Source organism: Pteronotus mesoamericanus, unplaced genomic scaffold, assembly GCF_021234165.1.
Source record: "Pteronotus mesoamericanus isolate MK-2021 breed Mesoamerican mustached bat unplaced genomic scaffold, CSHL_Meso_final scaffold_99, whole genome shotgun sequence".
NCBI lineage: Eukaryota > Metazoa > Chordata > Mammalia > Chiroptera > Mormoopidae > Pteronotus > Pteronotus mesoamericanus.
The window spans coordinates 3,085,693-3,108,464 of record NW_026555330.1 but is presented as its reverse complement, the minus strand read 5'-3'; the positions used below and the strand labels follow the sequence as shown (position 1 = coordinate 3,108,464).

The window sequence follows — 22,772 nt, the reverse complement described above, 5'->3', positions numbered from 1 at the left end:
ACCCCTAGAAAGATTTGAGAGGTCCAAATCTGCACAATGCATGTATTCTCCTGGTTCTCAGTTTTGTTCCTCTCCCCCGACCAGGGGACTTTTGGCAGTGTCTGGGGACATCGGCGGTTGTTGCAACCTGGGAGGTACTGCTGGCCCCTGGTGGGCAGGGCGTGGGTGGGGGGAGCCAGAGATGCTGCTTAAATCCTACAATGCACAGGACAGGCCCCTTAGTCAGGAACCAACTGGTCCCAAATGTCAAGAGTGCAAGGTAACCATAAAAATTGTTAAAGGTGTCTCTATCAGTGAAATCTCTGGGGCCAATGGCTTGCAACAGGAAGCCTGCGTCTGTCAGTCACTCCCTAGAATCTGAAGGCATGGGGAACACAAGGCAGTTGCGGTGTGTGGCACAGACACGAGAAAATCTACCAGCCCCGGCAGGTAGAAACTCAGGGCCAACTTAGAAAGTGGGATGGAGTCAGCCCTTCAGACCCTGGAAAGCCCCTGAAAGATTTTGAGTTGGGAAGTGACAAAACAGCAAACAACTTGCACCCTCACTATGGGCCAGGTCCTGTATTAAGTGCATTACCTGGGGTAACTTGATCTTGCTGCTGTCCCTATTTTTATAGTTGAGGAAACGGAGGCTCAGAGAAGGTCAGCGACTTCCCAAGGACATGCAATAAGGGGCAGAACTGGGAGTCCAACCAAGGCTAAGTATAACGCAGCACGCCTACCCTTGCACACAGGAGCAGGAGGCAACTTTTGGGCGGGCAGCCATGTCGTCGTTCAGACTGGCCAGCAGGAGCAGCTAACCCTCTCAAGAGCAGAGCTGAGGAAAGGGCTGCCCAGTCACCTGGGGCTAAGAAGTAACCCCCAGGTCATGGTCTCCAGGCATGAGGAATGATTCGCAGGCCTGCCTTGGTGGAGTGCCCCCTTGACCCATGAACAGTGCCGGTCCTTTTATCAAGAGAGATGCTGGTCCTGGCCAGGTGGCTCAGGTGGTTGGAACGTCATCTCATATACTGAAAGCTTTCAGGTTCGATCCCTGGTCAGGGGACATCCCTAGGTTGCGGGCTCAATCCCCAGTCAGAATGTGTATGGGAGGCAGCTGGTTGATGTTTCTCTCCAACATCAATGTCTATCTGTCTGTCTGTCTGTCTGTCATCAATATACATATCCTCGAGTAAGGATGAGAGAGAGAGAGAGAGAGAGAGAGAGAGAGAGAGAGATGCTGTGCTCCCAACAAGCCTTTCTAGAGACACTTAAATGCCTGGTCCAGTAGACGTCACGAATCAGAGGTGGCTCCGAAATGCTGGATCTACAATGTGTCAGGCAGATGGCCAAACAGGCTCCATTCCTGCACAGCAGACTTGCCCCCAAAAGGAGGGCTGGATGTAGTTTTCGTCCTGTGACCAGTGATGAGAGGTCCAGTTTCATCTGCTGCCACTGTAGACAATCACGGGCTGGAAGGTACGAAAGGAGGGCTCATTCAGGCTGCTCTCGCAGCATGGGGTGCGGCTCCTCCCAGCACATAACTCCCTGGTTCCCTGGCTCTAGTTCTTGCCATGCTTGGAAGTACCCCAGGAGGCTTACAAATCCTAGGACATAGGGAGGAAAACACGGCTCCTAATCCTGCAGACATGAGAATCATCTTGCCTGTCACAGAAGTGCCCGTTCACTTCGTTTATATAAACATGGGGCAGACTGGCACCAGGGGTGTAGAGGGGTAATCTTATTTCATGCCAGTGTTTTCCTTTTTATGTTCCCTGGCAGAAAGAGAGCACTTGGTCAGATGGTAGCACAGGTAAATAAAGTACTTGAATTCTCCCACAACCATATCAAAATTACAACTAAACTACAGAATGGCCATCATTCAGAACCACCTGTAATCTAGCTGAATGGAAGTCCTGTAACTAGGAATTTAAAGCAGCACCCACATTGAGACTGGTAGGAGGGGCAGGGATGTGGAATAGGCCAGTCCCATGCCCATGTATGGCAGATAAAAATCGGGAGGGATATCCCAGCTGCTGAGGTGCCCCTGAGGAGCAAGCCCCCCCGCCCCAGCCCATGGTTCCAGTGCCAGGAAGTTCCCATTACTTCGGGCTGTAAAAACTAGTGGGGATTGAGGGAGACAGAGGGCTTCTGAAGTCCCAGGCAGTTCCTCTTAAAGGGTCCCTGTTCAGACGTCTTTGGACCGACTCCCTCTGAGCTCCAGCAATGGGGCAGCAGCTTGAAAGGACCCAGGGACATATGGCGCTGAAGTGTCTGGCATCAGGGTGAGAGCTGGGAGGGCCGCTTTATCCCAGACAGAAGTGCTGGCACAGGCCGTTGTTCTTTGATGAGCTCCCCCTCCCCAACGAAGCCCGCAGGCGGGCACCACATCTGAGCCTCCATCAACCTGGCTTACACTACTCACCATGCCCTGGTGATTCTCGGAGACCCTGCTCCACCCAACTTCCAGGCCCACCCAAGGTGTTCACAGTGGCTTTTCCATTCAAATGGTGTATCTTGGTCCATGCTTCAAACTTTCCTAAAATCTCTCAAACAAGTAGCATCTGGCCTCAACATGCCACATACCTCTTGCTAAGTGACCCGAGGCCTGGCAGTTGGCTTTGGTTCACAGTTCGGCCTCACCTGGGCACCTCCAAGCCCTAGCAGCCATCTGCAGATCGCTCTATAGCTCATGCCAGGTGGCCCCAGGCAGAACACAGGTGGTAGCTGACCTTGGCCTGTGCTTCCCAGGAGATCTCAGAGCCAGCACACCTGCAGACAGCGGCAGAGCATGTCAAAGCATCACCTAATCACCACCCCAAGGGACACACTCAAGGGGCAGACTCAGTGAGCACCAGAGGCCACCTGAAGCCCTGCTCTGTGGGGTGGAGCCTGCACAGCTGATCCTCCATGGTCGCAGCCAGTCCTTAAACCCATAGGCCTGAGGGTGAACCCCTCTCATTGATGGGCCTACAGCCATCAAGCCTCAACTACAAGAGGAGGGTGTACAGAGCTCACACAGGGGCTGCACCGCAAGGGCCCAGCTCAGGTGAAGGGGGAGGCGGTGCCGCTGGATCCTACCGGACGCATACTACACAAGGCCACTCGATCAAGCCCAGGAGATGCAGCCGCTCTACCTCATACATAGAAACAAACACAGGGAGGCTGCCAAAATGAGGAGACAAAGAAACCTGTCCCAAATGAAGGAACAGAACAAAACTCCAGAAAAAGAACTAAACAAAACTATTTGAAAAAATGACAGGAAACTTCCCTAACCTGATGAAGAAAATTGATGTAGAGGTCCAGGAAATGCAGAGTCCCTTATCAACAACTGATTCTAAAAAGCAAAATAAACAGCACAACAGAAGCAGACTCATAGATACAGGGAACATTTTGACGTCCCAGAGAGGAAGGAGTTTGGGGAAATGGGTGAAGAAGATAAGGGGATTAAGAAGTACAAACTGGTTGTTACAGAGGAGCCACGGGGCACAAAGTAAGGCAGGGGCACACGGTCAGTAATATTCTCATAGCTATGAACGGCGTCAGGTGGGTATAAGATTTATCAGTATGATTCCTTAGAAAGTTATATAATATCTGACCACTGGGGTGTGTACCTGAAACTAATATAATATTGTATGTCAGCTGTAATTTTTAAAAATAAGATATAAAAAACTGAAAGAAAAAGAGAGCATTTGGAATAACTTAGGCAAAATAATACATAACATTTAACATGGAACTCTTCTGGGGGCCCAAGGAATAAAGTCACATTTCAACTGCTGGCCAACCCAGCAGCTGCAGGAAGTTGATAAGGATGCAGCAAATGGGGCTGCAGAGCACAGGAAAGCACACATTAAGACCTTGGGAAAGGCTTGTATCTTAAAAAGAAAAAGGAAGCATCTTCCTCTGCTTTTTTACCCTCTAGTCCCGTCTGCATAGTCTTCAGTGGGTTTTAGACACACACAGGTGGGCCCCCACTCACCACGTCCGTGGCCTGATCATCTCGCCACTCCCCTCACTTCGCAGACACCCAGCCCCCGGCTTCCCTCCGCCCCAGAAATTGCTTGCTGAGTTATGTCACAGTCAGGACAGCGCTACGGAGTTTGAGGAAGCTGGGGGGCCTGGCTGCAGAGGCCCTTGGTGGCCAGGGAGAAGGTTGTCTCATGTCTCTGCGGTCCTTCTCTGTTCATCTCCTCTTACCCCATTCTGCCCACTTCCTTCCCTCCCCGCGCCTCTCCCCCCAAGGAAAGCTAGAGGTTGTCAGCCCTACATTCTGAACCTGCCTAGAAGGCCTGCAAGTGTGCTGCCCGGCACAGTCTCGACAGTCAGGGTGGATCTGTGTATTTATACATCTTCAGCAGATGGCAGTCAAGTGTCTTGAGAAAGGGTTTTTGTTTTGTTTTGTTCTTTGTGATTTGCAGGGCAGTGCATGGTAACGAAGGTTGCGGGGAGGGGGGGGGCGGGGGGGCCCAGCAGGTCGGCGTGGGGGCAGTTTCATGGAGGAGATGGCTGATTAGCTGAGGAGAAAGGAGGACCGGGGACTCCAGAAAATGTAAACACATAATTTCAACATAATTTACTACAGGTATCTGAAGTGTATATAAAACATTTTAGTGCAACATCTTACAAATAGTTTTCCTTTAAAAAAACAAACAAAAAAATCAACAGCTCTCTACATCATGCACGGGTTGTTTTCTTACCCCACCTCTTTTTTCTTCAACAACTAACGCAGAGAAACCATTGTTTGACGAGAATATGAAAACTTGCTACTGTAACACCCTGGTGAAAGATGGTGTGGTCATATCCATGTCCTGGGATGGGCCTCGCACAGTGTAGGTTTCTTTACTGCAGCATCATAGATGGAGGTAAGTCAGGACAGGAGGCGGCAGTCCCCTCGTCTCCAAGCTCCCGCAGGCAGCGTGCAGTGAGGTCTCCCAGCCACTGGGGCGCACCATTACCATTCATCTTGACACCACGGTTCCATACAGACAGCCCAAGAAGGAAGGTCCTGGGGCTTTTCAGAGAAAGCTGGAAAAGCTCGCCCTTTGACGGAATCCCCAAGCCCCATAGAGAATACACAGAAAAAAAAGCAACTAGTAAAATACTGTCTTCGGTTTCTTTTCTTTCAAATTTCCTGCAACTGCTTCACCTATTTCATTACGTGCGGCAGTTACCTTTCTGCACCTTTGCAGCAGTCCAAACTCAAGCCTTAAGCCACACCCCAGTCCCAGGCAGCCCTCGGGCACCTTTCTGTTCGGACAGAGGAACCGTCAGCCTTCTGCCCTCACTGACTTAGTCTACACACTGGCGGTCAGCGATTTCCCATGAAAGCCCACACCCCTGAAGGGGTGAAACAGGGCCAAAGACCGCTTCTTGCATCGCCACTGAGCTGAATCTGCACCTCTGCAGCATTCACGCAGCAAAATAAATGACAATGAGCAAGGGAGGGGACGGCAGGAGTGAGGTGGCGGTGCCTACACCCCCAAGGAGACCACTGGTGAACCTGCGAGGAAAAGAGGGCAGGTGTGCGTGAGGCCACGAGAAAGTGGCTGAGCACTCGCCTTGCTTCGCTCCAGGTGTGATGCACCACAAAGCATCTGCTTTGCATCTGCTGGGCGCCCAAGAGCACCTGCGCCCCCACACCCCGATCAGGATCAGCACCCACATAGCCCGGGGAACCCCACAGCCTCCCCTGGCATCTGTTTTGTCTCAGAACAGGGTTTCGCAGCAATCTCTCTCGTTAGGCTCAGTGCCCAAATCCCTGCCTGTTTTTTTCCAAATCGGAAACTCCCTTGGGATTCAAGATACAAGTTCATAGAGAAAAGGAGATGGCACTGCAGCCAGCAAAATATGGGAAAACCAGGGCACAAAAACTTCTTGGCGGAGTGAGCGGACACTAGCAGCTGACGCTGCAGCAGCATTTAAATAAAAAGCCGCCGTAACAGTGAACTACCAAGTCACCTAAAACCACAAACGAGAGCTGAGAATGGGAAGAGTAAAAACCTACAGACCAAGGCATGGGATACTTTCTGCTGAGACTCGGTCAGGGAAGGCTACGAAGGGCTGTGTGAGGACCTCCCCGGATGCTGGCGTAGCAATGAGAAGCAGGGTGAGGTAAATGATGAGGAGGGACGACATCTCTCTCTTTGAGGAAAATCTAATCAAAAGGAAGAAGGAAAACCTCATCTTCATCACTCCTGAAGGGGCAGTTACTCCTGCCTGCTCTCCAATGCAAGGCTCTGGGAAGCCCCTCCCACCGCTGACTGTTCACTCTTCAAGGACCTGAACTGCCACCCTCTGTCAGTGTAGGTGACGGCTGCCTGGGCCCATGTGTTCAGCTCAGGCTCCCCTTCCCAGGCTCACTGCCCGCCTTCCCTTAAGTGTCTGGCAAAGCACCTTACAACAGAGGCCCACCTGGTCAGTGGCCAGTTAGAGACCATCCTCACAGAACAAATCACGCCAACAACTGGCCTTCCTTCCTTCACTCACTGCTGGCTTTGATCAACCTGCAAGTCAGTAGTGGCTAAAAAGTAGCCCTCGGCCCACTCTGCAAAGGGTGAGCTATGTGGAGCTTTTGACTTGTTCTCCAACAAAGTTTTCTAATTTTTTTGGCAAGGTTGGGAGGAATCCTATCTTTGCCTCCCTGACAGATAGGCTGGTCAGGCACCATCTACTCCTAATGGGGTTATGCAGGATTTCTCTCGTACATACAAAGTTCTTCGAAGGAAAAAAAAAAAAAAATCAATGCTTTCATCTTGACTACAAAGTGGTTCCAACAACTCCAGCTGAGGGAAAAGATAAGATACAAATTGGGCCCACACTTCACATAATTTTCAAGTCTCATTAAGAAAGTAAAAAATGTTTGCGTATATTTTGCTCCATGGGTGGCATTTTCAAGTGTGCAATAACAAAAGGTCTTGGAAGAGATTCACTTGCGCTATAAAGTCCGCCCTTCCTTTTCTCATTTGTTCTACGTAAGAGAAATGCGTCCACAACATTACAGAATCCAAAAAAGGTAAACCACAGGGATTGAAAGAGAGTCCATCACAGAGAACGAGAACCCCCGTAACCACCTATTACTACCAGTGAGTAGATGTGGCGCCTGGAGCTACTCACTACGTTACCAAGGACAAAAACAAGAACTAACGCCGCAGGAAGAGGACACCTGCTTGGCGATCGCTAACCCACCAGGACTGCCACCTGGAGGCAGCAACCTGCCTCTGTGACTGATTGGGGACTGTGAACACGACTCAAGTCCGAGTTTTCTCGTAGGGCACTCCGGAGCCTGGGTGCTGTCCGCTGTCCCATCACGGAGCGAGAGGCGGCATGGGAGCGCCTCAGCTCCTGGTGGCTGACGACCCCTGGAGCCTCTCAGTCTATGGCTCCCGGGTGGATGCTGAGGACAGGGGGCTCCAGGCAAGTGGGGGAGTAGTTGAGGTGCGGCTCTTTGATCCACAGCAGGGGCACCCCATTCTTCCCGTCCGAGTTCTTGCTGGAGCTCCGGCTCTTGAAGCGCACCAGCAGGATGGTGATGATGAGGATGCCGAAGATGGGGAACGGGTAGAAGAAGACGAAGTAGAAGAGCGCGTCATTGGAGCAGATGACGGACTGCAGGGAGGAACCTGAGGGGGCCGCGGGAGACAAGACGGTGAGGGTGAGGGCCGAGAGCCTGGACTGCCGGCTGCCGCTCCCCAAGACCTCGCCCAACCCAATGGAAGCCAGCTGGCGGGGCCCGCACCCCCCCCTGCCTTTCCCCTGCCACCACGAGTGAAAGGGGTCGATCCTTAAAATCTTGTGCTCGCAACGGCCCCTCTTCCAAAGAAAGCAAAGCTTCCATTTCCCACTCCAAGTCAGTGGTACTGCTTGGAAAGACACATAATAAAATGTAGTTTATGGACCATGAACTTAACTGCATCTAGGTTGGGGTAGAAGCTGACTCTAGTTTAGCCTGAACCTCCTGCCTGGTTCTATATTACTTGTCCCTTTGTACTTAGGTCTACTCCAAATGTCCTTCTTTGGGAAGATAACTTGTTCTTTCCCCACCAGCTTCTGACAGCAGTTTTACAAGAAATGACGCTCACTTGATTAACACTATCAATTAAAAGGTCACATAGACTGTTCACAAATGTCCACAGTGTGTCTGCGGCTGCACAGAACACAGCGCTGGTCACTTCCTGCACATGGACGAGACTGACGCACGGTGCCCTGACCGAGGACTGCTCCGAGACTTGGGGAACCCAGCAGGAGCCTGGCCTCTGGGAGCCTGCCCTTTCTCTGCAAAATAAGGCTTGTGAATGATCTCTGTGGTCCGTGAAGCTTCATACTGATGAATGTCCACAGTGGGAAGATAAAATATGGTCTATACACCTTCCCTTATACTTTTAGACAGTGGGTTAAGTAGAGGGTTGGGGGGTCTGAATAGGATTTAGGTTTTTTCTTCTTTCCTCTCTACTGCTTAGCTGTGGCTCATCATTATTAAGAAAATTTAACATACACTTCCACTTTTCAGATTTCCAAAGGATATGAAATTGGTGATAGTCAACCACTTGGACTCACAAAACCTCAATTTCATATGGTTCTATTGAATAAACAGAAGGCAATCAAAGAAAAGAAAGACTGACAATACTCAAAAACTTCAAAATTTACTGGTAAAATGTTTTGAACAAAAGTAGAAATTTCAAGCAAAGTTTTTATTTCGGCAATATAGGCTAATTTTATTCTAACAAACCTCTTTTTCAGGCTGATATAATCTATATTTTGACAGAAGGCCAACCGGAGGAGAGCCTTGTGAGAACAAACGATTCAGGTCAGCAAGTATTTCCTGCAATCTCTGCTCACGAAGCCCCTCAGTCTGATGCAGACTCTGAGCCTGGACCTTTCTGTAGCAACAGCTGACGGTGAGCAGGGCCGCTGCTAAGCTCTCCCCAGACGCTTTGTAGCATCACTGCCTTTCTAGGCTGGTCTTCCCAATCAACCCGGCAAAACCCACCCATACCTCCAAGTCGCCCTCCAAAATAAAAATGACCTTGGAACTTGAGAAAAAGAAAGAACGACTTAATGACCCACTGTTCACAAATATAAGGGAAGGTGTTTAGATCATATTTTATCTGCCCACCGTGGACATTCCTATCTATTAAGCTTCACAGAACACAGAGGTCACCCAGCAGCCTTATTTTACAGAGAAAATTCAGGCTCCCGGTGCTGGGCTGCTGCCGGAGTCTAAGGGAGGTACTTGAGTTTCATTCTTAAAAATCCTTCCCCTTATGAGTCTGAAACCCTTCAAAATTCACTAAAGAGAGAAGAGGTTGGATATTCTAAAGAGTCACAAAGTAACATCAACAATACGTTGTCCTTATACAAGGAAATCTTACTGAAATAGAATCTGGGGGAGCATAAGTTTGTTAAAGAGATTATCAGTAAACCATCACTTTGATTCCTATCCCTATTTTTCACATGAGCAATCAACGGTCAATTACATGAGCTGGTATGCAGATCCTAAATGCCCATGACAGGTGAGAATGCAGCTTATTAGTCCATAAGTGAGCTGTGATTTTTATCTTCCACGCAGCCGCAATCAGCTAGGACACCCTTCCCCCATCAGCTGGGAAACTCACCCGTGTCCAGCACTTGGATGCCGATGGCGGCGGACTCCCCCTCTGTCAGCCGGTACCACTCTTTCTGAGGGCTGGGCAGCCACTCCTCCACGCGGCAGGAGTAGTTGCCTGTGTCCTGGGGGCTCGCTTGCAGCACCGTGAGCCTGAAGAGCAGGGGGGACGGCCTCTGGAAGCGAAGCCTGCCCTCCCAGCGGCTGCCCTCTGGGCCAAACACGGCGTCTCGGCCCACGCTCAGCAGGACCACCCGCTCTGTTGGGTCCTCTTCCTCCTCTTCTTCCTCGTCCTCCTCCTCATCCTCCTGGTCTTCCAGGCCAGGGCTGTCCCCTTTCTCCCCAGCTTTAGTCCTCAGGGAATACCAGGTCACTGCAAAGTGGGAGTCCTGGCTCGAGCGAGACACGATGCTACAGTCCAGCTGGAAAGCTGCCTTCTCAGACACCGTGGCATTGGGGACCAGCGTGTCCACCTGCAGGGCGGCCTCTGGGAGGACAAGGGACAAAGAAGGGAGAAGAGGCTGTTTTAATTTATTTGCTCAAGAGAAACTCAATGTCCATCACTAAACATATTTTACTAATATCCATACAATAGAATACTGTGCACCTGCTGAAAGGAATGAGGACGTACTACGTGCAGAGATGTGGAAGGAGATTCAAGAAAAATGCCAGAGTACCGGCCGCTGGCTGTGTATTCTATGCCTCATTGCATACAGGAGCTTCTGCTTGCGGGGGTTATCGCAGAATTCACAGGCGCGCGTAACAGGGCTGCCTGCGGGAATCCGGGGAGGGCAGGCCGCATCTGCACTGTTAACCCTTGTAGTGGTCGCACAGTGTCCCCCTATAATTCACAGCCCCCTGGAACCTCAGCACGTGACCTGACCTGGAAATAGGCTCTGTGCAGATGTACATGAGTTTAGATGATCTCTAAATCCAAAGACTGGTGTCCTTGTAAGAGGAGGAGAGGACACACGGAGACACACAGCGAGGACAGATGAAGGCAGAGGCAAAGGCTGGAGGGATGCGGCCACAAATCAGGGGCCACCTGGGGCCACCAGGAGCTGGGAGGGGCCAGGAAGGGTCCTTCCCTAGAAACATCATGGGGAGCCTGGCCCTGCCGACACCTTGATCTCAGACTTGCAGCCGCCAGGACCGTGAGGGAGTAAATTTCTGTGGTTTAGAGCCGCCCGGTTTGTGCTCATCTGCTACGGCCGCCCTGGGAAACAAATTCGCCCTTTCAGCAGCTTTTGCATGTAAACTGTGTGCACCTAGGCTGTTGCCTATGTCACGAGGAACCCAACGAGGTAAATACTCTCCGAGGAATGAAGCCAAACTGCAGACTCCCACCTGAAAGGCGATTCGCACCGAGCATGGACTCCCGCCTCCCCCAAGGAGGGCGGCCCAGGCAGCGCCTTCCCGACGGAGGGGGAGACACGAACAGCCTGGGAGGGCTGCCCACGCAGGTGAGTCACGGCTCACAGACGCATTCAGACAGGCCGTGCTCCATTTCTTTATTTTGCTTTTTTTTTTTTTTTTAATGGCTCACTGGGGAAGGCTCCATGCAAACAATTCACTCCCTAGCTCCTAAAAGGCTGTTTATGAAATAAATGCTTGTGAAAGATGCCAACGGAGCGTCAACAAAAGCAGAAACCAAATCGGATCCTACTTGGATGAGGACCAAATCGGAGCATTTCCCAAGTACTTTCCTGGGCTTTCAATGAATTGGCTTCATGTCGCTCACAGGTGAACACAGAGCCGGGGATCCTACCGCTTTTGTGGGGTCCTGCCAAGGCCCCGGCCACCCCCACGGCCCACCCGGGATCTCGGCGTGCACGGCTGGCACACAGGGGCTTAGGGATGGCTGCAGGCACCCCAAGTCACGGCAGCCCTCCCCCCGGGGTGCACTGGGGTTGACAGCGGCGGAGTGGAGAATATGAATCAGTCCACAGGAGACTCAAACTCTCTGCTCATTGGCTGATTCTTCCAGAAAGCATAGCTAACGTGTGACCCCAAAGCCATAGAGGGAAATATTGCAGAGCAAGGGGTAGAAGAGGGAGCTTTGCCCTCTAGAGTCTAGCACAGTGTCCCCCTAGCAACTGGCCACTGTGTCAAAGGAGGTGGCCGGGGAAAGGCCATGCAACGGACCCACTGTAGCAGGTCACACATTCCGCCCCCGCCCCCCGAGTGGGGCTCCCCATTCACTCTCCCTTTGTTTCTTCTCGTCTATACTCTCAAGGATTCCTGGGCCTTCAAGTGTCTTGTCTGCATTAGGGACTTAATACAAGGTTGTTGAATGAAATTAATTTCCACCTTCATTCAACCACCCTCCCTTTAACACACCTCTCTACCAATTCGGTGCCCCACGTCTGACCCCTTCTAGAATAGGCCAGCCATGTCCCCGTTCAGACATCACCCCTCTCTCCTTTTCCAGGTGTGAGCCACAGGAAGGAGCTCCTCTCCGCCCCTCCCCTATGCTATGCGGACTGTGCCCACGGCTGAACCTTGACCGCTGACTCCGGGTCTGTCCGATGACGGTGGTTTTTCTCTTTCTCCACTGCGTGAGCCAAAGGCAACTACAGACGTACTCAGCTACAACTGCGCTGAGGGTAGGCGCCCTTCATTTTGTGTGTTTCACACTATGGTCGGCGAGTCAACTCTTGGTGTTACATTATTTCAAATCTTCTATACATTCCACTCGTACCTCAGAAAAGTACAGCCACATAATCAACATTATGCAACCAGTAGCAATGGTGGTTAGGAAATGCTGGAGAGATTATGGAACCACACTTTTCTGTGTTCCAAATGTTTTGTAACTAGCACGATCAACTTGTATGCAGTAATGCACCACATTAACAAGGCTTCGGTCAATGCTGGACCCGCATACCCACTGGTGGTCCCATAAGGTTATAAAGGGAGCCGGGGAATTCCTATCGCCTAGGGACGCCATAAGGTCGTACTGTGTCGCATTACTCATGTGCTCACGGTGCTGCTGGTGTAAACAAACCCACTGTGTTGCCAGTGGTATGAAAGTACAGCTATATAGTTATGGACAGTTCATAGTACTTGATACCGACCATAAATGACTATGCCGCTGGTTTATGTATTAACACACTATACTTTTTATCGTTATGTTAGACTGTACTTTTTCTACTTATAAGAAAAAAGTTTGCTACAAAACTGTGTTGCATTACACCTCACCTACCCCCTACGTGTCTCTTGGTCGCGTCGTTTTCTCTCGCGCTTGATTTGATCTTGGGTTGTTGTGTACAGAACACGCTGTACTGGCTCGTAGCCCGGGAGCACTAGCTGGACCACAGGGCCTAGGTGTGGGGCGCCCTGGACCATTCAGGTGTGTGTCAGTGTGCTCGAGAATGCTCGCACAACGACGAAGTCGCCGAACAACGCATCTCTCAGAACAAATCCCTGTTGTTAAGTGGCGCTGACTGTACTCAGGAAGAAAGGAAGGTAGGTTGGTTGATCCAGGCCCCTCATTTGGCTGAGCATGCGATGCAGGGCTGCAGGTTTAAGGGTCCCATCGGGAGCACACGGTGAGGCAGGAAGGAGACAGGGTGCCTGCTCCAGTCTACCCTTACTAGCTGGGTGGCGCTGCCCTTCAGGTTTCGGTTTCCTCAGGGAGAAAATGTACCAGTCGGGGTTGTTGGGAGGACAGAACATAAATCTCCTCACTGTGGCTGGGAGGCAGCTGCCACCGCACAAACGGATCTCTTCCCACTTCACCCGTGGCCTCAGCATGGTGACCCGGCAAATGGGCAGGACCCAGGGGACGGGGGACGAGGGGGGATGTTCAGCTGTCACATCTCCACAATTTTACCTTTGCGGAAAGATGAGCAGCAGTTTCGAGGCAAGGTAGAAGAAAGAAGAAAAAAGTTCATGGCACATGAGTAACTCAGAGCAGAGGTGACTTCCCTACCCCTGGTGAAGACACAGGAGAGTGAGTACCAGCCCCTCCTTGTGACAGAGGGCGCATTCATCTCCCAAGTGTGTTCTGTGATGTGTGGGGCCGGCATTACTGGGAGGCTTCGTTCTTCCACCGGAAAAGCTGCTCTCCTCAGGCACGAAAACATACGAAAGCCTCCAACAGTACTAACGACATACACAGGGACCTCAGGGTGCGCAGGAAAACAAACAAGACAAAGCGTTCCTGCCGGCACAGGCCACAAATCCATTTCTGCTCTAGGTCCTCGGAGGGACCCCTGAATTTCCGCTCAGATGTGGGTGAGTGATGATGTGATGGGCAGAGGACACAGGAGTCTGGCACAACTTCGCCTTAATTACGTGTTTAACTGTGTCACAATAATTATATCTAATACTCATGTGTATTCAGCTACACTGGAGGCAGACGAAGACAAGAAAAGTACAAGGCCACATGGGATAGTCATTAGCACCAGTAAAACTGCTAGGTCGTGAGAGAGTGAAGGCTTCATACACATCATCTTTTTCTACGTAAAGCATGTGAATCAATTTTTTCCCACTGAAAATCTGTAAGCTCAATATTTTGAACCACATGGCTACTGCTTTAAGATTTCTGCACATCCACCACTTGTCTGGGTCTGAATGTACTCTTTAAAAGGAATATACTCTATGCTTTGGAATAATTAATTGACAAATGTTATTCTGGTTAAGAAAAAGAATTACCCGAGGCCAAAGCCAGATGTGCAATTCCCATTCACTGGGGGAAAAAATTTGGGCAATACTGAATGCAAATGCAAATTTTAAGTGTCTCTATATTTAACTGCAGACAACTTATTAACTAACGAACTCATTTTAGGCAGCGCGTAAAATATTACACTCAAGGGAAACCGTGAAGGGCATGGAGCCCCGGGGACACTAACCCTCACCTGGTCGTGTGACTGTCACAGCTGTCTGCCCAGCGGTGTCCTCTGCCCGTTTATACCACACGCCACTGGGGCTGGGCAGCCACTCCTCCACGTGGCAGCTGTAGGTGCCGCTGTCCTGCACCGCCACGTTCTGAATGTAGAGCCGGTACACACCGGAGGAAGGACTCTCCAAATGCAGGCGCCCCTTCAGGTTGTTTTTGGCCGCCTGCTCTCCATAGTGGAAGGTGGCGTCGCGGCTCAGGCGGGCCACAGCCTCCCGCTCCGGGTGGTTGGGCTTCCATACAAACCACTCCACCACGAGCTGGGAGGCCGCGCTGGTGCGGTTCAGGACCACACACTCCAGCTGCACCTGCTGCGTCTCCAGAACGGACAGGTTCCCCTGCACTTGGCTGAGCTTCAGGCGGCTGTCTGGAAAGGCAAGGAGAGATGTCAACAACAAAACTACAACGGGCCACTTGCACACACCATTTCCAAGCAGAGGTGAATGGGTTCCTTCTACATTCAGAAGGAAGGCAGCACCTACAATTGGCAGAAACATTTCTCAGGCACGGCCCCCCAACCATTCTGAGATCTTGATCAGGAGTCCAAGTGTCTCAGTTTTATTTATTTTCTTAAATTTTTAGTTACTGATTTTAGAGGGGGAGAGAGAGAGAGAAATATCACTGTGTTGTTCCACTTTATTTATGCATTCACTGGTTGCTAGCATGATCAAACCCACAACCTTGGTGTATCAGGACGATGCTCTAACCAACTGAGCAACCTGCCAGGGCTTGAGTGTCTGAGTTTTAAGGAGTTCAATGTGACAGCAGTGCCTGTCCCCCAACTGGAAACCCTTCTCATTTCAGATGCTTAGCAAAGGACAAGCACACCCTCTTGTCTTAGATGACTTGTGCGGGTGACTGCACAGCTCAGTGGCAGCAGACCACCGAACGCATGGCTGACCGGCGTGGGAGGCAGCATGGGACAGGAAAGAGGCGGCGGAGGCCCCTCTCCGCGGGAGGCTCGAAATAAAAAGTTGACACTGCTGGAACCAGCGGCGGGAAAATTCAGCCCATCAAAAGTGTCGTTAATGATGGCACACACTCGTGTCACGCACAACATCTTACAAAAGGCCCTAACGAGTGTGTCTGGACCAGAGGCATCAAAAAGCTATGAAACAGGAAGTATACGGAGGCACCCCTGGGAGGGACCTCCTGGGCGCCATCTGAGGGGGAAAGCCATGCAAATTTACTTGTCACGTTGTGAAAGTGGCAGAATATTTTACAATGCACATGATTGCCTTTGTAATTAAAAGGCCAAAAAATTAGTAACAAAAAAACATTTTAAATAACCTGCCTCCTCTAAATAGACACACACACACAAGTTGTCTCTGGGTTGAGAGATTATTTTCTTCTTTGTATTCTATTTTTGTAGTTTCCAAAAGCTTTAAAGTGTATTCTTTCTCAACCGAAAAAGTGTAGGTTGGAGGGCGGCCCTTGTGTGGCGGGTGGAAAAAACAAGAAGAACTAGACGCAGGGGGCAAAAACCAAAAATGAAAAACATACAGACCAAAATTCTCCACAGAAGAGGGGCCTGTGATGCTTCGGTCAGAGCGCTGGGGCACTGCGAGGCTTCCGCACGAGACTCCCCTCGCTCCGTTGGGACAAGAGCCCTTCAGCCCTTCCGCACTGACCCCCGCCCCCCCCACCCCGCTGTTTGCCGAGCGAAGCCTGCCATCTCAGTGGGGAACTCCCTTGATAAATTTAGGGCCTGAGGAGGATCTCCGTTTCAGTGCAAACAAGAAAACGGAAAGGGTAGACAGTGACTCAGAGGAACCCGGAGGAGCAGGGCCTGTTTTCACAAGGGAACATGATCAGGACTGAAAAGACACAGGAAGAAGAGAAACCCGAAAGAACACCTGTGGGCCCAATGGCAGCCGTCGCTGTTTAAAAGCCCCCGGGGCTGGCCTGAAAGCAGGCACGGCGCACTGGAAATACCACACGGTGCACTTAGGCCAGAGGCTTTTTTTTAATGCACCAGCAGAAGGGTGAGCGTGAAATGTCACTGAGGGGCCCATGAGAGTAGGACAGTTTCAGAAATACAATAGGCTGAGAAAAAACAGGGGAACAGGCCCACCGCATTGGGCATGGGCCAGGCCACAGCTGGACTTCACATCCGGCTCCACGTGCCCCCTGAAGGAACAGTAACTGAGACCGTCTGGGAGGCATGGGCGGGCGCAGAACGGTGGAGAAAGCAAAGCACCTGTGCCCACTCTGGGAGCTTGCCGTCTGGTGGAGGAGCCAGACAGCCGATACATAAGTAAGGAATAAGTGATCCATAATAACTGACAATAAATGAACTTCCCTAAGTATGAATAGGCGTAAGTGCTCATGATTACCTGCATCTGAAGAGCTACGTAAACAGAACGCCACCTGGTGTTAGTACTATGAAGGGATGGGAAAAGGCATACAGAGTGCCTAGCATGTTATTTTATTTATCAAGAGCAAGGAATGGCTCTCTGAGGCAGAATGGGACAAATGCGTATCTATGGGCAACATATTCCGGGCTAAGAGAACAGTCAAAGGCCCTGAGGTGTTCAAGGAAAGCATCCAGTCATTCCTTATTCAACCAATATTTATGAAGGGGCCATGCCGGTGGCTGAAGATACAAAGACACATCCCTAGCCTCAAAGTGCTTATAGTACAGTGGGGAGAAAATACAAACACATTATTATACTGTGTGGTTTATAAGAAACCCCTGGTGCTACGGAAGATATCAGGGAAGGCTTCCTGGAGGTGGTGCTGAGTGAAGTCTTGGGAATGGGGCATAGTCAGGGGAGAAGCAAGAAAGGGACGTTCCAGGCAGTGATGGCGGCGTAAGAAAAGGCATGGAGATGGGACTGAGGCTGGCAACATAGCACCCCACTGCCCTGCAAGGAGGACAGGCAGGGACAAAAAACTGTAGAACGTGCAGGAATGAGGAGGGCAAGGGACCTTAGGGCCACACTATAGGCTAGAGCTTCTAGAGCTTCGCTGACGAGGAAGAAAGACTGACAGGGCACGCAGAGCTCCCTTCATGTATAGTCATGTGTCAGTTAACAAGGGGATGCACCCTGAGAAAGTGTCGTTAGGTGCTTTTGTTATTGCCAAAGCGTCACAGAGGCATTTATAGCCACCTCGATGGAACAGCCTCCCACACACCCAGGCTCTGCGGTCTAACCAAGGCCACACACCTGAATAGCGTGTTACTATACTTACTACAGTGGGCAACTCTAAGACAACGGTAAGCATCTGTGTCTCCAAACACAGAAAAGGGACAGTAAAAATGAAGACAAAAAACATGGTGCGCCTGTCCGGGGTGCACACTAAGAACGCAGCCCGTGGGACTGGAAGGAAGCCGCTCTGGGTGAGTCACCGAGCGCGTGGTGAGGGGCTGGGAGGGCCTGGGGCGTTGGCGGGCAACACCGCAGGCCTTACAAACACTGTCCCACAGACCCTCCCCCGATGCCACCGTGCGGGGTCAGGGCTAGAACCCTGACGCTGCCCGTGCCGCTCCCTGAGCAGGACGCGGGCTGGGTTGGCTGGAGATGTGGAGGAGGAGCCGGCTGGGTAGGGTGTGGATCGTGCTAACAGTGACAGTCGGTGGCCCGCGGGCCCGTAGGACTCAGGGCTCAGCGGGGCTGCGGGCACAGCCTCCGCGGTGCTGGAACAGGCTGGGGGCTGGCTGACGGGGCTGTGAGCTGTGCTCTCAAACTTGAGGCGCTGTGAGCAAGACTAAATCTACTGCCCAGCTCCTCAGATATTGCTCCTGTCGTAGAAAAAAGTCCCCCTGAACCCCATATCTTTCCATTTCTTACAGGAAATTCAGCTCCACTACAATCTACGGGACCCCCGTCCTAGGGGCGGTCCACTGTGTGCCTAACCGCCGTTCTGTGGTGCGTGACAACATCTGAAAGGACAAGACCCACAACTCCCCTGTGTTGTTCTAGGGGCGGATCTAAAACCTGAGAGGGAGATTACGGGGAGGGGAACTTTTCAACAAGGCGGGGAGCCCAGAGGCGGAGCCAGGCCTGGGGTGCAATGCGCTCTCCCGCCACGGGGGTGACCAGCAGAGGTCAGATGCTACCTGCCAGGCTGCCCCCACAGGGTCTGAAGGGGCCGAGCGGTGATTCAGTCTGGAGACAGGAGGCCCTCATCCCGGCCTGCAGACAGGTGGTCAAGAGGAAGGGGAGCCAGATGCGGGACATCAGAAAATGCCCTCTAGGCAGGAATCCTAGGTTTAGAGCTGGCGCCAGCCCAAGACCCAGGGTGCAAATGGCAAACCTGGAGAGAGAGCCAGGCACCACCAGAATCCTGCCCAGTCACGTCTTGCCAACCACAGCCACCCCTCAGGACTCTCCCCGGGGTAGACGCCATCCACAGAGCAGAGTCAGGGATGCCGAGTTTGCCATCAGGGCTGGGACCCTTCCTTACAGCAAAGCGGGCAACCCTCGGCACGCAAGCACAGCAGTCTGTGCAGAAGTCTAAACCAAACCCCCACTAAGCCCGCCGGCCCGGGATGGCTGTACCCCTGTGCTTACCTGGCTGCTTCACAGTCACCTCTGTGCGCCCCGAAACCTCCTCTGCCAGTTTGTACCAAGCATAGTTGGGACTCAGCAGCCACTCCTCCACGTGGCAGTAGTAGCTGCCACTGTCGCTGACCTCGGCTCTCTGGACGGTGAGGCTGAACAGGCCCCCAGACACGTGCCTCTCAAACTGGAGCCTGGCTCTCAGGCCCTCCTCCTCCGCGTAGGTGCCGTACTCAAAGGCGGAGTTGTGCGTGGTTTTGAGGATGAGCTTGCCGTCGGCATCCGAGGGCTTGTGGACGTACCAGAGCACAGCGAAGTGGGAGTTCTGGCTGGTCTGCGACTTGACTGAGCAGTTCAGCTGGATGGGCCTGTTCTCCACCAGGGTGAGGGTCCTCTTGGATTTGCTCACCTGTAGCTTTGTCACTGCAGAAAAGGGGGCAGGTCAGCAGAATCACACCCCCCCCCAGAAACATGGCCGGTCCCAAGCCTCTCACCCGCCAGCTCCCAGTCCGGTTTTGTCCCACAAGGTTCCCAGAGGGACGGGACATGGAAGGCTTCCTCCAAAGTACGGCTCGGTGAGGGCAAAGCTGCACGGGGCTGCCTTCACCCCAAACATCCCTCCCAGTGTCTCCTCCTTGCCTGGCCCCCGCTTAGGCCCTCGCCCTCTCCCCCGCCTCCTGCCTGCTCCCCAGCCTCGCATGGCCTCGAAGCGGATCCAGTGAAAACTCAAATCTGCCCACATCACTTCCCTGCTTGAAAAGTTTAATGGTTCCCAGTTGTTTTTAGGTTACAAAGAAAAAGCCACTTCTTTTCACAGCACCAAGTCCTTCCAGGAACTGTCTAAACTCACCCCCAGGACTCGCTCCCGGAGTGCCCACGCCCCATGCAGGTTCCCTCAGCCCCAGTCTCTGCTCAGCTGTCCTCTCTGCCTGTCTCCCCTGCCACGTCTCTCCACTCAGCCAGGAGCCGCTGTCCCTCACCCGATCCCACTGGGCCACACGCGCCTCCTCTGTGCTTCCATCCGCACCCTGTGTATCTTCAGGCCGCTTTCCTTGTCTCTCCTCCATCCGAGCCTGTGAGCCCCCCAGGGATACAGAGCGCGCTTTCTCCATTCAATCTGCAGATATTTAGAGCACATCCACCCTGTCCCTTCATGACGCTAAGGAGACAGCCCTGTCCAGAGGACCTTCTCATCGCTGCACCCCCAGAGCCAGGCACAGTGCCTGGGCTTCAGAAAGCGCTCGGTCAGTGTTCACTGAGTATGCAAGTGAGTGGGTGGGTGAGCGAACGCAAGTCCGCCAGAGAACCATGGCCAGCAGGGGGCTGGAGGACACCCGGGTGGTCTTCCTGGGCGGGGAGACTGAGAGGAAAATGACAAGCAGCGGGACAGCAGAGAGACAGTTCCAGCCTCCCCTTCCTCTCGCTGTCCTGCTCCAAACCAGGAGGGCGGACTCTGGAGTGAGCCTACCTGCCAATGAATGACTGTTGCTCACCTTCAAAGTGGCAAAAAACCACCTTCTAATGCAATATATCTGACGAAGGTAGTAATCTGAGGTCATACCCACGCCATCATTATTGCACTTGGCTCTGCTTCCCTCTACCCACCGTCCCCTCTACTGAAAAAGACACAATCCCAATTTCCTCTCAGGAAGCTAATAGTAAAAGCATCATTCCGCCTCCCCACCTCTTCACACTTTGCTTTTCAAGACTGAGGCACTCACCGCCCGAGAAAGAAACCTGGGCCAGGCACAGACCCGACAGGGAGGCAGCGCCGCCCAGCTTCTTCGCTGGGCCCGCCCAGAGTGGAGGCCGGGGCAGGTCTGCCTGGCCCGTCTCCAGCACGCCTGCTGGTCAGTGTCTTGATCCAGACCGAGCACTGGGTCTCCTGGCCATGCCCGGGCCTCCCTGACCAGCGCTGGCTGGCTGGCTTATAGCTGGTGTGGACAGGCAGCATCAAGGTCCGAGTCCCATGTGCCAAGGCAACTGAAACTTTCGAAAGCCCCAAGCTGTCAGCTGGGAAGCCTGGTAATTCCAGGACAAACCTCCTGAATGGCTGAGAGGAGTCAGCAAGCTAAGGCATGGCCGGATCCGACACCCAGCGCAATCATTGCAAAAGCTACTCCAAGGGCACGTTTCAGCGAAGGGCGCGCCCGGTATATCAGGAGACGCTGCTCACAAAGGGCTGCTGAATTCACATACCTACAGACCTCCTGCAGCCCTCGAGGACACAGCACTACCCACATGAAAGAAGCCCCACATCCCACGCCCCACCCGTTGGATTCATTTTTTCTGTGAACAAGCCCGGTCTCCTGCCTTATCCCTTCTTGAAACACAAAGGCCTCCAGGGCACACGGGGGTCTGGGTGGGGTTTACCCATAAGCTCCGAGCTCTGGAAATGAATTTCCCATTTGCTTGCCCTTCCGTGTCCCCGTAACACTTGAAACAACCAGCCCCCTTTCATTCCTTTCCCAACCAATTCACTGCTCGCAAATGACATCTGTATCAATGCAAATGACACCACCTGAGTTGTCTGGTCCTTGGCCAAAAGAACTAGGTTGTTCAGTGTAGGGCAGAAAAAGCTTTAAAATGTATTATTAATTGGGGCCAGATTATTTTTGCAACTGTTACTAAGGAAACCTCAATTGCTATAGTAACTGCATATGTTAAACTGGAACCCTATGACTAAACTTCAATTCGTCACATGGTCTGAGGACAAGAATCCAAGGAAATGTTTCAAAGCATTTCCATTTTTATTTTCCTTCTCGTGTCAAAATATTGTGAAGTGTTGAAAAGCCTGAAAAAGAGGCATTTTTCAAATTTAGTGCATGCCTGGCAGGTGGGCGAAGGGTCAGCTCCTAGTCCACGCTCGAAATTTCCTCCCACACGTCAAGATCAGGGAGGACCTTTCCCGAGGCCCAGAGGAGACTGCAGGCTCCATGGCTGATTGGGAAGCACTCTCCCTCCTGCCCAGCGCCGCCCTGGGTGGCGTGTGGCCTGTCTGCGCCGCCTCCTCTAGTTAGCGGAGTCCAGCCCCCGTAAGGTCGTAGGTATTTCCATCTGCAAGATCAAAACAATCCTAGTATCCCCCTTGTATCACAGGAGTGCGTGCAGACGAAAAGCAACAGTCTCTAGAAAGAGATCGGCACAGAGCCTGGTATCTGTCAACACGCAGCACATTTTTACTACGCCCACTTCTTTTTGGTTTCTGGGCTCAGTTCCATGTTCAAAGCACATTAGATTGAGAACTGTCAAATGTAAGTGACAAACTTCCTACTAAAACTGCTGTCTACAGACCTGCAGCATCGGTGTCAAGCAATGGTGACGCCAGAGAGCTTGTTAGAAATGCAGACTGGGAGGCCCCCTGATCAGGTCCCCAGAACGAGAATCTGCCTTTTATTCGACAAAGATCCCCAGGTGACTCATATGCACTTTGAAGCCTCTGGAAACCTTGGACTTTGTCTTGTGTGAGTGAAAGGACTTAACAAGGCTTTGCCCTTAGAGGTGAAGGAAAAAGAGCACAGGAGGGTCAGGCTTGACTAATCCCCCACTGTGAGCCAGCAGGAGGCAGGCGAAGGTCCAAAAGGCTGCGCTGCGGCCCCTCCCCACTCCCAGGGCCCGGCTGACCCACTTGAGGAAATGGCCCTTTCTGTCTGCACCGGGGGCTCCCTTCCTAGGCCTCCCAGGGAAACGTGGAGAACGCCGTGTTCTGCCCTGGAGGAGGCTGCTCTGCTCTGACGGACAGGTGCTCTGAAGGAGAGGCGGCAGGAGGAGCTTGCAGCCACGCAGA

The 22,772-nt window shown here is 52.2% G+C and overlaps 1 protein-coding gene across 2 annotated transcripts in view; it reads right to left on the bottom strand.

Moving 5' to 3' along the window:
* Positions 1–5,656: 5,656 nt before the first annotated feature.
* Positions 5,657–22,772, bottom strand: part of IGSF3 (immunoglobulin superfamily member 3) — a 91,615-nt gene continuing 74,499 nt past the window's right edge. For both annotated transcript variants that reach the window (XM_054564716.1, XM_054564717.1), the window contains 4 exons: positions 18,998–19,408; positions 14,440–14,847; positions 9,591–10,067; positions 5,657–7,598 (listed from right to left, as the gene is read on the bottom strand). In XM_054564716.1, the coding sequence (XP_054420691.1) occupies positions 7,348–7,598; positions 9,591–10,067; positions 14,440–14,847; positions 18,998–19,408 (1,547 nt within the window). In that variant the 3' untranslated portion in view covers positions 5,657–7,347. The remainder of the gene's footprint in view (positions 7,599–9,590; positions 10,068–14,439; positions 14,848–18,997; positions 19,409–22,772) is intronic.